General features: G+C 46.7%; 1 protein-coding gene across 1 annotated transcript in view; it reads right to left on the reverse strand.

The window, feature by feature from the left end:
• The window catches only part of LOC107183702 (latent-transforming growth factor beta-binding protein 1-like), a 130,141-nt gene that overhangs the window by 82,185 nt on the left and 33,473 nt on the right, over window positions 1-14,483 (reverse strand). Inside the window, exon 2 of the mRNA XM_015566330.1 lies at window positions 8,480-8,750. Within this exon, the coding sequence (XP_015421816.1) occupies window positions 8,480-8,718 (239 nt within the window). The 5' untranslated portion in view covers window positions 8,719-8,750. The remainder of the gene's footprint in view (window positions 1-8,479; window positions 8,751-14,483) is intronic.

The raw sequence follows: 14,483 nt of genomic DNA on the forward strand, positions 1-14,483 counted from the left end.
TGTAATCGGCACAACACCCCAAGTTGGGCTCTGAAAATCGTTCTTCCATTTGACATCAGCCTTGCAGGCCTGGCCCACAGCTCGCGGGTCCCACGGGTCAGCCAAACTGTGTTCTGTTCCAACCGCTTCTCAGTGGATTCACGGGTGTTTCAAGCCCAGTTCTACTGTCAGTTTGCAGGCGGTCCTCTGACAACAAATTAATTCCATTGTCGTGCACAGATTTATTTCCGTGTCCAAGAATAATCCTATGGGAAACACTTGATCAGGCTTAAGGGCCACAGTGTAATTGTCGTAGAGAGGGACATCCCTAGTCCCCTCCCACTCCTGTCCTGTCTGCCTGTCCCTTCCCAACTCCTCCTACTCAGAGTCCACAGGCCACTTTGTGTAGTGGGTGGGGCCACTGTATGCCAAAAGCCACTTATTAATGAGTGGTGTGGACGTTTCAATCCCTAGTCCCATGAGCCGGGCTCTCCTGGTGTCTGGTCATCTCGCAGCCTTGATTTCTTGGTTCCCCCCTTCCACCCACAGTGCCTGAGTGTGCTGGCCCCAGGATTTCAGAGAACAGTGCGGGCCACAGTTAGGCCTTAAGTCTATGTGATGTATTTAAATCTAACTCTCTTTTATGAGAGTCACAGGGCTGGCTCTGCAACTCATTGAAGGGTCTAGTGATAATTATTTACTATCCCTGCAACTGCAGCTCACTCCTGAGTAGCAGGGAAGATTGGCAAGACTGGGTGCCTAGTAAAATACTGCAGTATTTGCCCCTCCCCGCAAAGATGTCCATGGACTCCTTCCCAGAACCTGTGAGCGGGGAATGACAATTCAAGTTGCAGACGGAATTGAGGCTGACCATCAGCTGACCTTGAGACAGTGGTTCTCAACCTCCCTAATGCCGTGACCCTTTAATACAGTTCCTCATGTGGTGGTGACCCCCCATTTCATTGTTACAAATTGAACATAATTAAAGCATAGTGATTAATCACAAAAACAATATGTAATTATATATGTGTTTTCTGATGGCCTTAGGTGACCCCTGTGAAAGGGCCGTTTGACCCCCAAAGGGGTCGCGACCCACAGGTTGAGAACCGCTGCCTTGAGATGAGGAAGTTGTCCTGGAGTGTTCCAGGGGACCCCACACCATCACAGGTGTCCTTAAAGTGGAAGAGGGAGGCAGAGAGAAGGACTCAGCCCAACGCTGGTGGCTTTGGAGGTGAAAAAGGGGCCACAAGACACAGAATTAAGGCGCCTCTGGAAGCTGGGAAAGAAAAGAAACATTCTCCCCTGGAGCCTCGGGAAGAACGCGGCCCTGCCAACATCCTAATCTTGGCCCAGGGACACCCATTCCAGACATCTGACCTCACAATTAGGAGACAATTAGTTTGTGTTAAGTCCCTACATTTGTGACAATTTGTTACAGTAGTGATAGGAAATGAATACAAATGCCATCAAAGAAAGAAGCAATGCAGACTTATTGCTTACAGACTGCCTCAACATGAATCCTGGCTCCTCACTCGCGAGCTACTCGAACTTCGGCAAATTGCTTAATCCTTCTGCACCTGAAATCGCCCCGGCATGCAAAACGGGGATAATAATAGTATTATCTCACATTCTTGTGAGAGGATTAAACGAGATAATATTTAGAAAGGACTTAATAGCTCCTGGCACAGAATAAACACTCAGTAAATATTAGTTGTTATTGTATAAACTAGAGGCCCATGCACCGTTTCAATCCCTAGTCCCATGAGTGGGGTCCCTCGGCCTGGCCTGCGGGGATTGGGCCAAAACCCGGCAGTCTGACATCCCCTAGGGGTCCCGGAGTGCGAGAAGGCACTCAGCAAAGTTGCTGTCGCTCAGCAGCTCCTGCATTGAGTGTCTGCCCCCTGGTGGTCAGTGTGTGTCATAGCTACGGGCCAGCCAGTCACTTAGGCTTTTATATATAGAGATTGTTATCATAATAATAATTATTATTATTACATAGCAACAAAACACCATCCTGATTTCTAGCAATTAAATTGGGTAGCAAACTATCCTAGAACTTGCCCTTTTCAATTGCAGACTTAGAGTTTCCATACAATTCTTTGACCAGAATTTAAACCCAGTCAGTTACTGGTTGGATCTCAAAACTAATTTTGGCCAAGCTTTCCTCATGGGACCGTACAGGCTGAAGACAACTTGACTTCCCCTGCCCTTCACCTACCTCTCCCACCCCCACCCCACAGATCACTCCTCCTGCCGGTTCTCACTCAGGAGGGAACAGTTCCTTGCTTCCAGTTCCTTAAACACTACACCACCCCACCATTCCCCCCAAGTGCCTGGTTTCCTCAAACAACAAACCAGTGCTGACCCACAGATACCAGCATGATCGAACTTTACACAATGGATTATGAAGTCCTTCTCAAACCTTGACATCGCTCTACCCAGTTGGACTTGGTTTTCTGATGAGTTCACAAAGGTCTTCTAGAATTCCCACATATGCCTGCCTACACAGCATCATTCATAAAAGCCAAAAACTGGGAAAATTCCCGACTTCCATCAAGAGAAGAATAAGTAATAAGTTACAGTCTATTCATATAATGGGCCAATCCTTGGCAATGTAAATGAAAACATAAAATGACATAGATGAATCTCATTGTCTGATTCATTTATATATAGTTCAGGAACAGACAGAACTAATCTCTGGTTAGAAGTCAAGACAGTGGCTCCTACCGGGAGCAGGGGAGGGAAGACCTAGAAACAGAAGCAGTGCTCTGCTCTACGATGTGGGTGGTACACATACGAGTGCGATCTCACTGTTGGAAATCACTGGGCTGTGCACACTTCTGATCTGTGTGCTCCTCTCTATGCAATTTCAATTTAACTTCAGTTTTTAAAAAGGTTATAATAAATGCATGTAAAAGGTTGAAATGAGTCATTGGTTCAATTTTCAGTTCTCATCCTATGCCTAAAATGTCCTGAAATGGACACTCTACCCCTCTGCTTCTGTTCCACATCATAAAGTAGAGATCAAAACCTCCATCTTGCCCTGGCCAGTGTGGCTCAATTGGTTGGGCATCAACCCATGCACCACAGGTTGCTGGTCCGATTCCCTCCCACATCTATGTTTCTCTCTCTAAATAAATAAATAAATAAATAAATAAATAAATAAATCCCACTGTCACAAAAGGAACCATCAGGGTTCTGACTTAGGGACAGAAAGAATGAGAAAAGTTATCTCCATAATAAATAAATAAATAAATAATAAAAATAAATAAAATTATTTTTTAAAAAGCCTCTATCTCATAGATGGGTTGGGCAGATCAAATACAACAAGGAATACAAAGTACTTTGCAAAATGTTCAGGGTTTTACAACGGCAAACAGTATATTCCAAGACAAAAAGGTAACTTCTGCAATATAAGTATACATGGGACAATCCTTGGACAGGGATTTAGACATTTACAGTGTTTTCTCCAGGTAAACATTCACTGTAACCCCGGTGTGTACCTACGCAGCTAGAGATGAAAAACTGTGTAGCTATAATCATGGTAAGTACAGGAAGCACAGAAGCAAAGCCTGGGGGAGTGTGGACAGAGTGGGGGTTGCGGGTAGGGATCCACACCGAGCAAAGTGCCCCTGCAGTCGCAGACCATTTGGGGAAACTGTCTATTTGAGTGCTGGCCATTTCCTTGGCTTCTTTCAAAAGTTCAACTGTCCCAATCTCAACTACTAGTGCTACAAAAAGCTTGAAACTTCTCCCTGCAGTTTTCACTGTTGGTGTAGTTTCACTGCTGGAGGGTTTGGGGTTTTTTCTTTAGGGCTATGAGAGAGTCCAAATAGAGGGAACAACTTTACATCTTGCCGTTGTTGTTGCTGGTAATGAGGAGAGCAGAATAAGTCCAGGAACATTCCGCAAACTCTCCCATCCTTGTCAGAGTCACAGCATATAGCTTTCTTTAAGACCTAACCACAGTGAGAGGAGGCCGAGAACTTCTCCACGGCACAGACGTCACCCAAGGCTGCCTCCGATCCACTGACCCCGGGGAAATGAGGAGAATTCACTTCTCAACACCTTTGAAGGTGCAACCCATCAACTCCGTGTGGAATTTAAAGGACCTTCTCCGTATCACTTGATAAATGCTCGATGCGTTTGAATTACTCCTGTCTTATAAAAGGATGTTTTCTAATTTGCTTCTTTTCTCTTCCCCACATCCCTGGGAAGATGATGCCGGACAGAGGGACAGTCAATGACACTGGATAAATGCAGTCCCCTCAAGTGATTTGAGACAAGAAGAAAAAAATAAAACAATTTTTCCCGAGAAGCTAGCCACAACTCTTTGGAACACCAGGGTACCACAGATGATGAAAGTAGCCAGCCCCAGGGAAGAAAAAAGACTGGACCCATGTGAGCTCTCCAGATAGATTTGACATCATATCCTGAGTAAAACCAGGCTTCCTCCTCCAGCCGAAAGAGAGGGGACTGGGTACCTTGTCTCCTGCAAAAGTGCTTCCGCCTGACACAGCGCAGATAACAGCTCCCCACTTGGCAAAGCCAGCAGGCAATTTCACACCAGTCACAGCAGCTCCATGGACAGCAGGAGGGCCAAAAACAAACTCTTATGGGAAACCTCAATGTATTCATGTGAATAATGATACTGGCAGGTGAGGAATAAGCTCTGGAAAGCTAAAGAGTTTTGAATGCTGTTCTCCCCCGTGGAGTCTCCCAGCCCCGACTTACAAGAATTAACACCTTTTTAAACAGGTAACTCAAGACAAGACCTGTGACTGAACAGTGGCAATTCTCCAAGTACACTGACAGCGACATGGGAATAACATCTATAGGATGCAATTATGACAGTAGCCTGAAGGGTTAACATGGACTTTCTAAAGGATCCAATGTTGTAAAGTTAGGTGCAGGTTCAGGGCATCAGAAAAGGGGCTGCCAGAGTGTGTATGCAGCAAGATGACCCGTCATTTATTCCTTTCATCAGCTCATGAACTAGCCATTACTTTTTTTTTTTTCCATTTTGTTTCATTGTGTCTTTTTGGAATTGCTTGGTTGACGTCTTGGTCTTTAAAGTGGTTTTCAAGCAATCTTTAGAACTTTTTATTACCACTAGTCTTCATCTACATCAAGTTCCAATCCATTCGTGTCCTCGATGTGGTCATTTTCAAATACATCCACAAATTCTTTGCTATTTCTCCCTCCAAGAAATACAGCTAAATTCCTCTCCCTTGGAGGGTGGTCTGACTTGGCGACTCACTTCTGATGAGTACAAAAAGGGAGAAGTGAAGGTACGCCGTTTCCCAGACTGAAGACTGAAGAGGCACGGTGGCTGTGTCCTGGCTCTCTCCACTGGGAGGCCAGTGTCCCAGTGTCATGTCGTGAGGACACTCAAGCACCTTAAAACAAGGTAACTCAAGAATTTCTCAAAAGTGGCAAAATGGCCCTATCATCTGAGCTTCCTTGGCAGTTTGATTAAATATGAGTTCAGGTGATCGTGCCATTCCCTAAACTCATCAGTGGGCCAACTGCCCCCCTTCCCTGTGCCTTCCTCTCAAGTGATAGCCACCTATTTCAAAATCTCCTTAAGAATAGAACTGGATCTTGTGCATCTTAATACTCCCTTGCAGTGCCCAAGTAACAGGGCAACCTATAAAAGGTTTTAAAGAAATTATCGGGACTGGTTAGTATCTCAGGCCATCTCTTCTCCTTACCCAAAAGCACCCAGTAGACATGACGTCTCTGAAGCACATTATCTAGAGGCATACCTGGGAAACAGGGCAGGCCTGGTCCCCCAAATGGTGTGATGCAATGCCGTGGCTCACACAAACTTGCTGGTTTCCTGGTGCATGTAAAAGTTATGCTTGCAATATACTGTAACCTATTAAGTATGCAATAAATAGCGTTGGGTCTAAAATATGTACATGCCTTACTTTAAAAATTCTTTATTGCTAAAAAATACTAACCACCATTGAGCCTGTTGGGGAAATGGCACCAACAGACTCACTCAACACAGGGTCGCCACAAACTTCCAATTGGTGAAAAAAAAACAAAACAAAAAAAACCGCAATATCTGAGGGGCGCAATAAACCAAGGTGCAATAAAGGGGGTGCAATAATACAAGGTATGCCCACAATGACTTGTATTTTGCCAACGACAAGTTAGAGCTGAAACCTTAGCCTCCTCTTTGACTCACAACATTCTTGCCCAAATTATACTGCTGCTACCCAAAAAAAGAAAAAAGAAAAAGTTTGCTCCTTCATCGATGTTTCTAACTCTCTATCTCTCTCCCTTCCTCTCTGTAAAAAAATCAATAAAATATATTTAAAAAAAAAAAAAAGTTTGCTCCTTTATTTGACGTCTGACATATGGCTCTCACTAACAACCCATACATACACATCACAGAGGGTCACAGTCTAACAGTGGATGGTGCTATTCAAGATGAATGATGTCCCTTGTAAATGACTTCACAGTTTATGTAAGTAATGATGCTGGGAAAAATAATTGCCGTGCACAGCAATCTGACTCTGAGTGCCAAGGCACAGTTCAACGCAGAACGGTTTTGGAGACCCAGAACAACGCCGGGAGAGAGATGCCTCCGCGTGATACAACCGAAGCTTTACATCACTTCAAGGACACAGTTACATTCATGTTCTGGCACCAAAAAGCACCGCAATCCTTTACAGAAGGGGTCAGCACCCACAGCTCATGGGCCAAAAAGCTGGCCCCCGGCCCATAAGCTAAGAATGATTTTTGCATTTTCAAAGGGTTGAGGGGAGGAAAAAAAATCAAAAGAAGAATGATATTGGGTGACATGTGAAATTTATATGACATTCAAATTTCCATAGCCATAAATAAAGTTTTATTGGAGCGGTCACACGTTCATTTCAGCATCATCTGTGGTTGATGTTGCGTGATGACGACAGAACTGAGGAGCTGCGACAGAAACCGTATGTCCCCCAAGGCCCAAAAGACCTGAACCTTCACAGAAAAAGTTGGCCACCCTCCACTTCAGGGCGTGGATGCGGGGTCCTGCTGCCTCCACTCACAGCCTCCTGCTTGTTCTCCCTAGTCTGCCTGCATTTTAATCCAAACACTTATTATTATTAATTATTATTATTATGGCCTTGAACAAGTTACTTAACCACCCTGCACCTCCTTGTCCTCATCTGTAAGTGGGGTTAATAACAGTGCCTACCACATGGGGTCATTGGAAGTTATAAGTTAATAATATACACAAAGCATTTGAAACAGTACCTGGCTAAGTCACTAAGTATTAGTTAGGAAAGCTGTTACTAAGTACTAATTATAACTACTATTCCTTCTTGCTGAGAGTTGCAGGATATAAATATTTCCCAAATAAAATGCTCACCATGTGGTTAGATTTCAAACTAGCCCCGCCCCCAATCTACTTATCACGGCAGAAGTGAAGTCGGAGACAATAAGAAATGAGAGAAAAATGAAGAAAACCAGAAAGAAGAGGACTGAGGAGGGAATAAAAAGAGAAAGAACAAGTTAGAAGGACCCCACTCCGTGGGGACAGTAGGTGGCCTCTTCAAACGGGAAGTACAAATTAGGGTAATTTTATCCATAGGAGCAGACTGAATAACGCCTGCGGGCGGAATGGATCCTAATGACCACGTGGGCCCTGTTCTAGTGGGGGGAGAAAACACTGGAAATTCCAAGCTTACAAATGCACTCCTGGGTCAAGCCCGCGCTTAAGCTGAGGCTTCCTGTATTTTACATTCCTAGGCAAATGACAAGTGATAGTTGCGGTCAATCCTGCGTCTTGTTATCCACGCGGAGCAGCTAATTAAAAGGCACCGATCTGCACCAGGGTCCCGGGCAGCCGAGATGCAGAGGGGCACCGGGAGACCGGCCTTGATCCAGGGTCTCATCCTGTTCAGAACAGCACTTCCCAACGCTCAGAAAAGGCCTCGTCCCCATAAATAGAACACAAGCTCATTCCCCAAAGACGCTCCTGCACGGCAGCTGGCGGGTGCACTTCACCTGCTCCTGAGGCCGGGACATTCCCTTCTCGAGGCCTCGCTTCCATCGGAATACCTTCTCTGTGCAGAGTGGGGTCCCTACCTTCTCCATGCAGCTTTAAAAATCACACTATGTCTCTTTTCAAATTATTATTTCAAAACTCGAGAGCACTCCTTCCCCAAAACAAGGATTTTTAAACTCACAGCTCCACCATAATCAAACAATTCTCTCTCCTATTCCCTTCCACCCCGGCTCCCTGTAATCTCCGCTCCTGCTCTGGTCTGTGCTTAGAGTAAAACTTCCCTGAAGAGGCTAAACGCACACATCGAATATTTCTCAGAGACGTGGAGTATGAGCATAACATGTAAAACCTTAAGGAAAGGGAAGACAGACATTACTATGCAAGTGCTTGCTGCACACTGTGCAGAGAAAGGAGAGTAGGTTAAAGCGTGATGCATCTAAGAGAGTAATTAAGATGCCCCCGGGCCGGAGGCAAGTTCAAAACACTCACTGAGAATGTATCTGCTGGGCGAGTCCGACGGACGGCTTGGGCTTGAGGGTCAAGGTCATCTGGGCCACGGGGCTGACCCTTGGAAGGGTGTCTGCCTTCTTCGATGAAGTGTGCTTCGCCGCAGCCCCGGGACCCTGCCCTGCAAACACTGGCGATGAGGTGTCCTGGGCGGCTGTCATCTCACAGGCTTTGCCCTTGGTCCCTGGTTTGCACACACAGAGTTGAGGCCGGAGACACATCCCTCCATTCTGGCACGGTGGCACACAGCTGGCTGCAGAAGGATAACAGGAAACACATTGGAAGGAAAGCATTACAGACTTTACAAATTCTTCCGAAGGCTTAGCAGCAGCATCCATCAATAGTCACCAATAAAATGAAACCCTACTTAAAGATGTCAAGATGATGAAGGTAGTGATGGCAGCTAATGTTTATTAACATCTTTCTATGTGTCGGGCACTGTTCTACTACATATCAACAAATTTGCCCAGCTAGCATAGCTCAGTGGTTGAGTGTTGACCTATGAACCAAGAGGCCATCGTTCGATTCCCTGTCGGGGCACCTCCCTGGGTTTCGGGCTCCATCCCCAGTGTGGGGCATGCAGGAAGCAGCCAATCAACGATTCTCTCTCATCATTGATGTTTCTCTCTCTCTCTCCCTCTCCCTTCCTCTCTAAAATCAATAAAAATATTTTTTAAAAAAATTTTAATCCCCCAGCAACCGTTTTAGTAGATATTTTATTCTGCCCATTGTACTGATGAAGGAGTTCTATAGCTGCCAAAGGTCATACAATGATTAGCAGAGGGAGGATCTGGGGTTTTTATCCAAGCGAAGTGGCTGCTGAGCCATCATTCTCATCACTTTACTCTAGCTGCCTCTCAGAAATGCATCAGAAACGCGGAAAACTTATGAAAACGCTCTGCCCTTCTTTCTAAACGGTGCCCTGTGGCGTCAGTTTAAACTTTAGGCATCCAGATAAGACTTGGCAAAGGAACAAAAGCTCAAGCCCAACCACAGCCCCCTCAGAAAGTGCTCCAGACTTCATCTTGCATGAGCCACCAGAGCTCAGAGACAATCTTTCAGAAATGGGGTCCAGCCCACTTTTTTTTACGTGAGAGAAATTCAAGATTTAAGAGGTTGAGAGTCGCCCAATATACATTTTTGTGCATTCGCCAGGGCACTGTCCATCATCCCTAATTTCATAATGAAAGACAACCCAACAGAAACAGCCTGCTCACCTCCTACTTTCGAGGATGTGTGTACTTTGCATCACCAGCTTGTGGCCAAGCAGAGTTTTAGAGTCAGGAGGGCTCTTTGTCTCCGGCACAGTAAGTGGACTTTATCGGTCCCGTGGGAGGGCACATGTTACTGACATCAGTTTTATTAGGTTAATGTCACTGGCCTAAAACATCATGTCTTCAGCCCCTTCTTTATCTGTCCAAGGACAGGTGTGTCTGCCAACCTTTGGCCATCAGTGCACCTTGGACTGAAACTCTTGGTCCTGAGGGAGACAAGACTAAATCTCCCATAACATTCACTGCAAGGTTCAGTCCACAGACAATTGTGAAGTGGGTGAGGGGTAAGAGCCAGAGGAGGCTCAGTATGGAAGACGGAAAGGCCTGAAACCTACTGATTTTCTTTAAAAGAGAGATGACACCCTTCCCATCTTTCTACAATATGAGTCCTATTAGTTACAGCAAATAATGACAAGAAATGAGTGTCAAGTATCAGAACACTGAGCTGACAAATTTTCCAAAAGTTGAGAAGGCTTCTTAAAAAAGAAAAAGATAAGAAAGAGGGGGAGGGAGAGAGAGGGAGAAAGAGGGGGAGGCAGAGAGGGAGAGAGGGAGAGCGAGAGGGAGGGAGGGAGAGAGAGAGAAAGGAAGACAGATGCAGCCAGCTCCCTAGGTGACCTTGGGGCAAGTTACTTAACCTTGGCCTCTGCACCTTACATGTTTGGGGGCAGAGGGAGGGCAATAGCTGCTTATGCTAAAATGGTCCCCACGGGTCTTCCCATATGAGGCTTCTAGAATTCAGAGTCAAACAGGACGCACTTCTGGAGTTCAGGATTCTAATTTATCAGCGCTTTCCTGGCGGGTAATCATCGGGTCCCTTCTGGGCCGTGGGTATTTACGGAATGTCCCTGAATGGAAACAGGCTGCACCCGGGAGAACGGCGGGCGGCCCTGAGCGAGGACTGGACCGGCTTCCACAGCCAGCTCTGCCAGAGAGCCCCTCGGGCACATTCTCCTCATGCTTTCCATTAGAGCGCGTTTCAGTTTAGCATCTGAGAGTGATTTCCGCTTCTCCTCCCTCCCAAGGTGTAGTCTGCTAATCCCCCAGGGAGGCTGCCCAGACAGCGCAGCCTGCAGAAGCGGGTACCTGTGGAGGCCAAGGCCTAGAATCCCCCTGCCCCATCCCCCTGCCCCGCCGAGTGCCACTGAGAAGGCACAGTAAGACCTGTCCTTGGGAGGACATAGAGGGATTACAAGTGAAAAGGGGCAGAGACTGTTCTTAACACTTCAAATGCTGTATGTGGTAGGGGGACAGGGAAAGAATAATAAGAGAAAGAATGTAAACCACAAAAATTTTCTACTGGAAGAAAAAGAACGTGGTATGTAATCGTGTGACTCTGCACCAGACCTCCCTCTTGCAGTGAATTGTGAAAGGACAGTGAAAGGAGGAGGATTCGACAATTTCCTCTTCCTCCCACCCCACGAGGTTCTGGCAGCAGCCCCTTGGAGCAGGCGGGCAGAAGGGGCTGGCTCGAACTGGGGGGTTTTGGGGGGCAGATTCTCTAACTGCCAAGACAAGCCCCTCACCTGACATGAGAAGCCAAACTCATGTGCAGCAACCAGACTTCACCAAGCCCTCTCTCCTACCCTGCTTGGGCCTCAGGCGGCAGAGGTTCTCACAGGGCACTTCTCAGCGTGTGGCGCCGGGACCAGCGGCAGCGTCGCCTGGGAACACTTCCGAGGTGCCCTTTGTCGGCTGCTCCGTCCAGAGCTGGAGCCCGGCAGTCTGACCGCCCTCCCGGTGGGTCCGACGCACACTCGAGTTTGCAAACCACTGACGGACAGCATTTAGAAGCACAGGCTTCCACCAGCCGATTTTTTTGAGTATTCCTATTTTCATCATGGCAAGTTTAGTGTTTTCACACCACCCGTGCTTTCATCGCACTGAATCCTTGCTGTGATAGAAGTGTTTGTTTTATGTGGCCCTTTTACGTTGAATGCAAAAACTAAAAATAAATGTTTCATGGGACCAAATTCTCAAGATAAATATGGGTCCCTCCCAAGAGTTTAGACATATGGTCACCATCGACTTCATGGCCGGCGTAAACGTGTGCAGGCATTTATGAGAAAACTGCTATTCTGAGGTGCTGGGCTATGTGGAATATTACACATACATATTACAGAAGTACTTTGAACATGTTGTCTCCACCATTTGATTCTGCATTTTCCTGGCCAGCTGTGGGCCGGCACCATGAGTCACCATTACGTGAAGATCTTATCAGGGGGCTGGGAAGTGGGCCTCAGGCTCGCTGCACCTTAGAATCAGCTGGGAGCTTTGAAAACGCTCAGAAACCCAGGCCTGAGATGGGAGAGGGGAGAGGAGAGCGGTGAGAAGGGGGAAGGGATGGAGATGTACAAGCTGCCAGTTACGAAGACAGTTGCACAGCACGGGGAATACAGTCCATGATACTGTAATAACTACGTACGGTGTCAGATGGGTGCTAGGTTTATCAAGGTGATCCCTTTGTAAATTATATAAATGCCTGATCATCAGGTTGTGCACCAGCAGCTAATTATCACAGGTCAACTGTCACTGAAAATTCTTTTACCTTAAAAATAAAAAAAAAAAGGCCCACGCCTAAGGCCAGCAAACTGAATCAGAAGCTCTGGGGGATGGAGCTCAGGCATCAGTATCTTTACTTAGTGTTACATCTCCAAGTGACTGCAACCGGCAGCCAAGCTTGAGAACCAATCGGTCAGGGAACAAAACCCTCATCCAGACTGCGGACAGGCCAGTCTTCCTAAAATGTAGCTCTCTAGAATTTTCCCTCCTTCATTCAGCAACTTTCAGCACATTGTAGCTGCCCCTGAAATAGATCGAGACCCTCTACATCCAGCCCCACCCCACCCCCACCATCACTGGCCCCTCGCCCATCCCTGCAGAAGCTCCCCACTCACCTGCACACAGGTGACCCATCCCAAAGCAGGGCCCTTGGAGTTCTGCTCTTCTGAAACCACCCCCTTTCTATGAGGTCTTTCCCAAACGCCCCCCACCCACTGTGATCTTTATATCACCTGAACTTGTGTCCCATTTCATCATTCACTTCACATTTCATATGTGCTTTTACTCATTATTAAGCATCTTTTAACATGGCTCTCATTGCCCAACTGGATTCTAAACTGTGCAGTCAGACCATTGGCTTCTGCATAACTTATATACCCAAGGACAGGAGCCTGAACTTCACCTTGGTTGAATGACTGATATGAATGTAGAGACCCTCCTTTGCTAAGGATGCTGGGATGTCAGGACATCTGTAAAGGGAAGGTAACCAACCAATGGGCTCTTAATGCACTCCATAATAACACCCGCACCTCCAGACCTAGTTTGCATGTTGTTGGATCAAAGAGTCTCCAAACCCTCCAAGATGTTTTAAAATCACAATTATGTTACAATGTACTCTGCTCATGTATAAGGAAGGTCTGTAGTGGCATTTCACAGTATGCTTGTTAAAGAAAGTTCCAGAAGCTCAGGCCCCGTGGGTTCTAGAAGAACTCTGAAGGGGGGTCATTCTGAAACAACTGGTCAAGGATTGACAGAAGAGAATATAGCAATGGGCTGGGGGAGCGGTGACAAGCTACTGAACTTCCAGCACAAACACACATAAAGGGAATTCGCCCAAGAAGCTCAAGTGCAGTAGAAACAAGAAGAGCTTCTGAGAGAGACTCCGTTTGTGAAAGGACATGCAGAGGGGGTCCCAACTCATGAAGCAGATAATCCAATGAAAGGACGCAAGATAAGCACGTTGAGTTCACCCTCTACCTACCCCCTCCGTTCCAAACACAACAGCGATTCTGAAAGGTGTTTGTTTTTAGGTTAAAAAGCCAGGTTTCCACGGTTGGCCAGGCTGGAATAACTGTTACCAAACAAGCCCTTTTTCCATAAACAACTAAAAGCATGGGTGTAAGATACAAAACAGCTGTGGTCGAGCCCAAGACAACTAGCAAGTGAGGACAGTGAACCCTGAGAGAAGGAAACCAAAGAGGTGAGCCCACGAGCACCCCGACCGCCTGCAGCAGGCACTTTGCAGACCGAGGCACCAGGAGGCACCGAACGGAAAACGGTGGAGTCCTGAGCCGAGACCTCAGGAGGCTGGGGGAGCCTGCAGGCGGGTGCTGGAGAGCAGAGACCTGCACACCCATAGCCTTGGGATCCCCCTGGAGCCTCCGCGCGACACTAAACGCACAGGGTGAGGGCGATACATCTGCCTAAAGTGTTAGCAATGACTTAGGGAAACAGGAACTCATGCACTGCTCATGGGAATATATTTTATATCACCTCCGCAAAAGGCAATCTAGCAATACCTAGTAAGTTTCTAATGTGAAAACCCAGCAATTTCACTTATCGGCTTGTGGAGATATATGCAGGAATCTTCACTACACACCAATTATGTGGGAAAATACTGGCATTGATAGATAAATTCATAAACTATGCTATATTCATTCATACAATGGAATACCATACAGCAGTTAAAACCATGAGCTGGATCTATACCTATCAAAATAGATGGACTCACCCTAGCCAGTTTGGCTCAGTGGAGAGAGTGTCGGCCTGTGGACTGAAGGATCCCAGGTTCAATTCCGGTCCAGGGCACATGACCTGGTAGTGGTCTCGACCCCAGTAGGGGGCATGCAGGAGGCAGCCAATCAATGATTCTCTCTCTTCATTGCTGTTTCTATCTCTCTCAACCTTTCCATCTCTCTCTGACATTAAAC

The sequence above is a fragment of the Myotis davidii genome, unplaced genomic scaffold (assembly GCF_000327345.1).
Source record: "Myotis davidii unplaced genomic scaffold, ASM32734v1 scaffold238, whole genome shotgun sequence".
Taxonomy (NCBI): Eukaryota; Metazoa; Chordata; class Mammalia; order Chiroptera; family Vespertilionidae; genus Myotis; species Myotis davidii.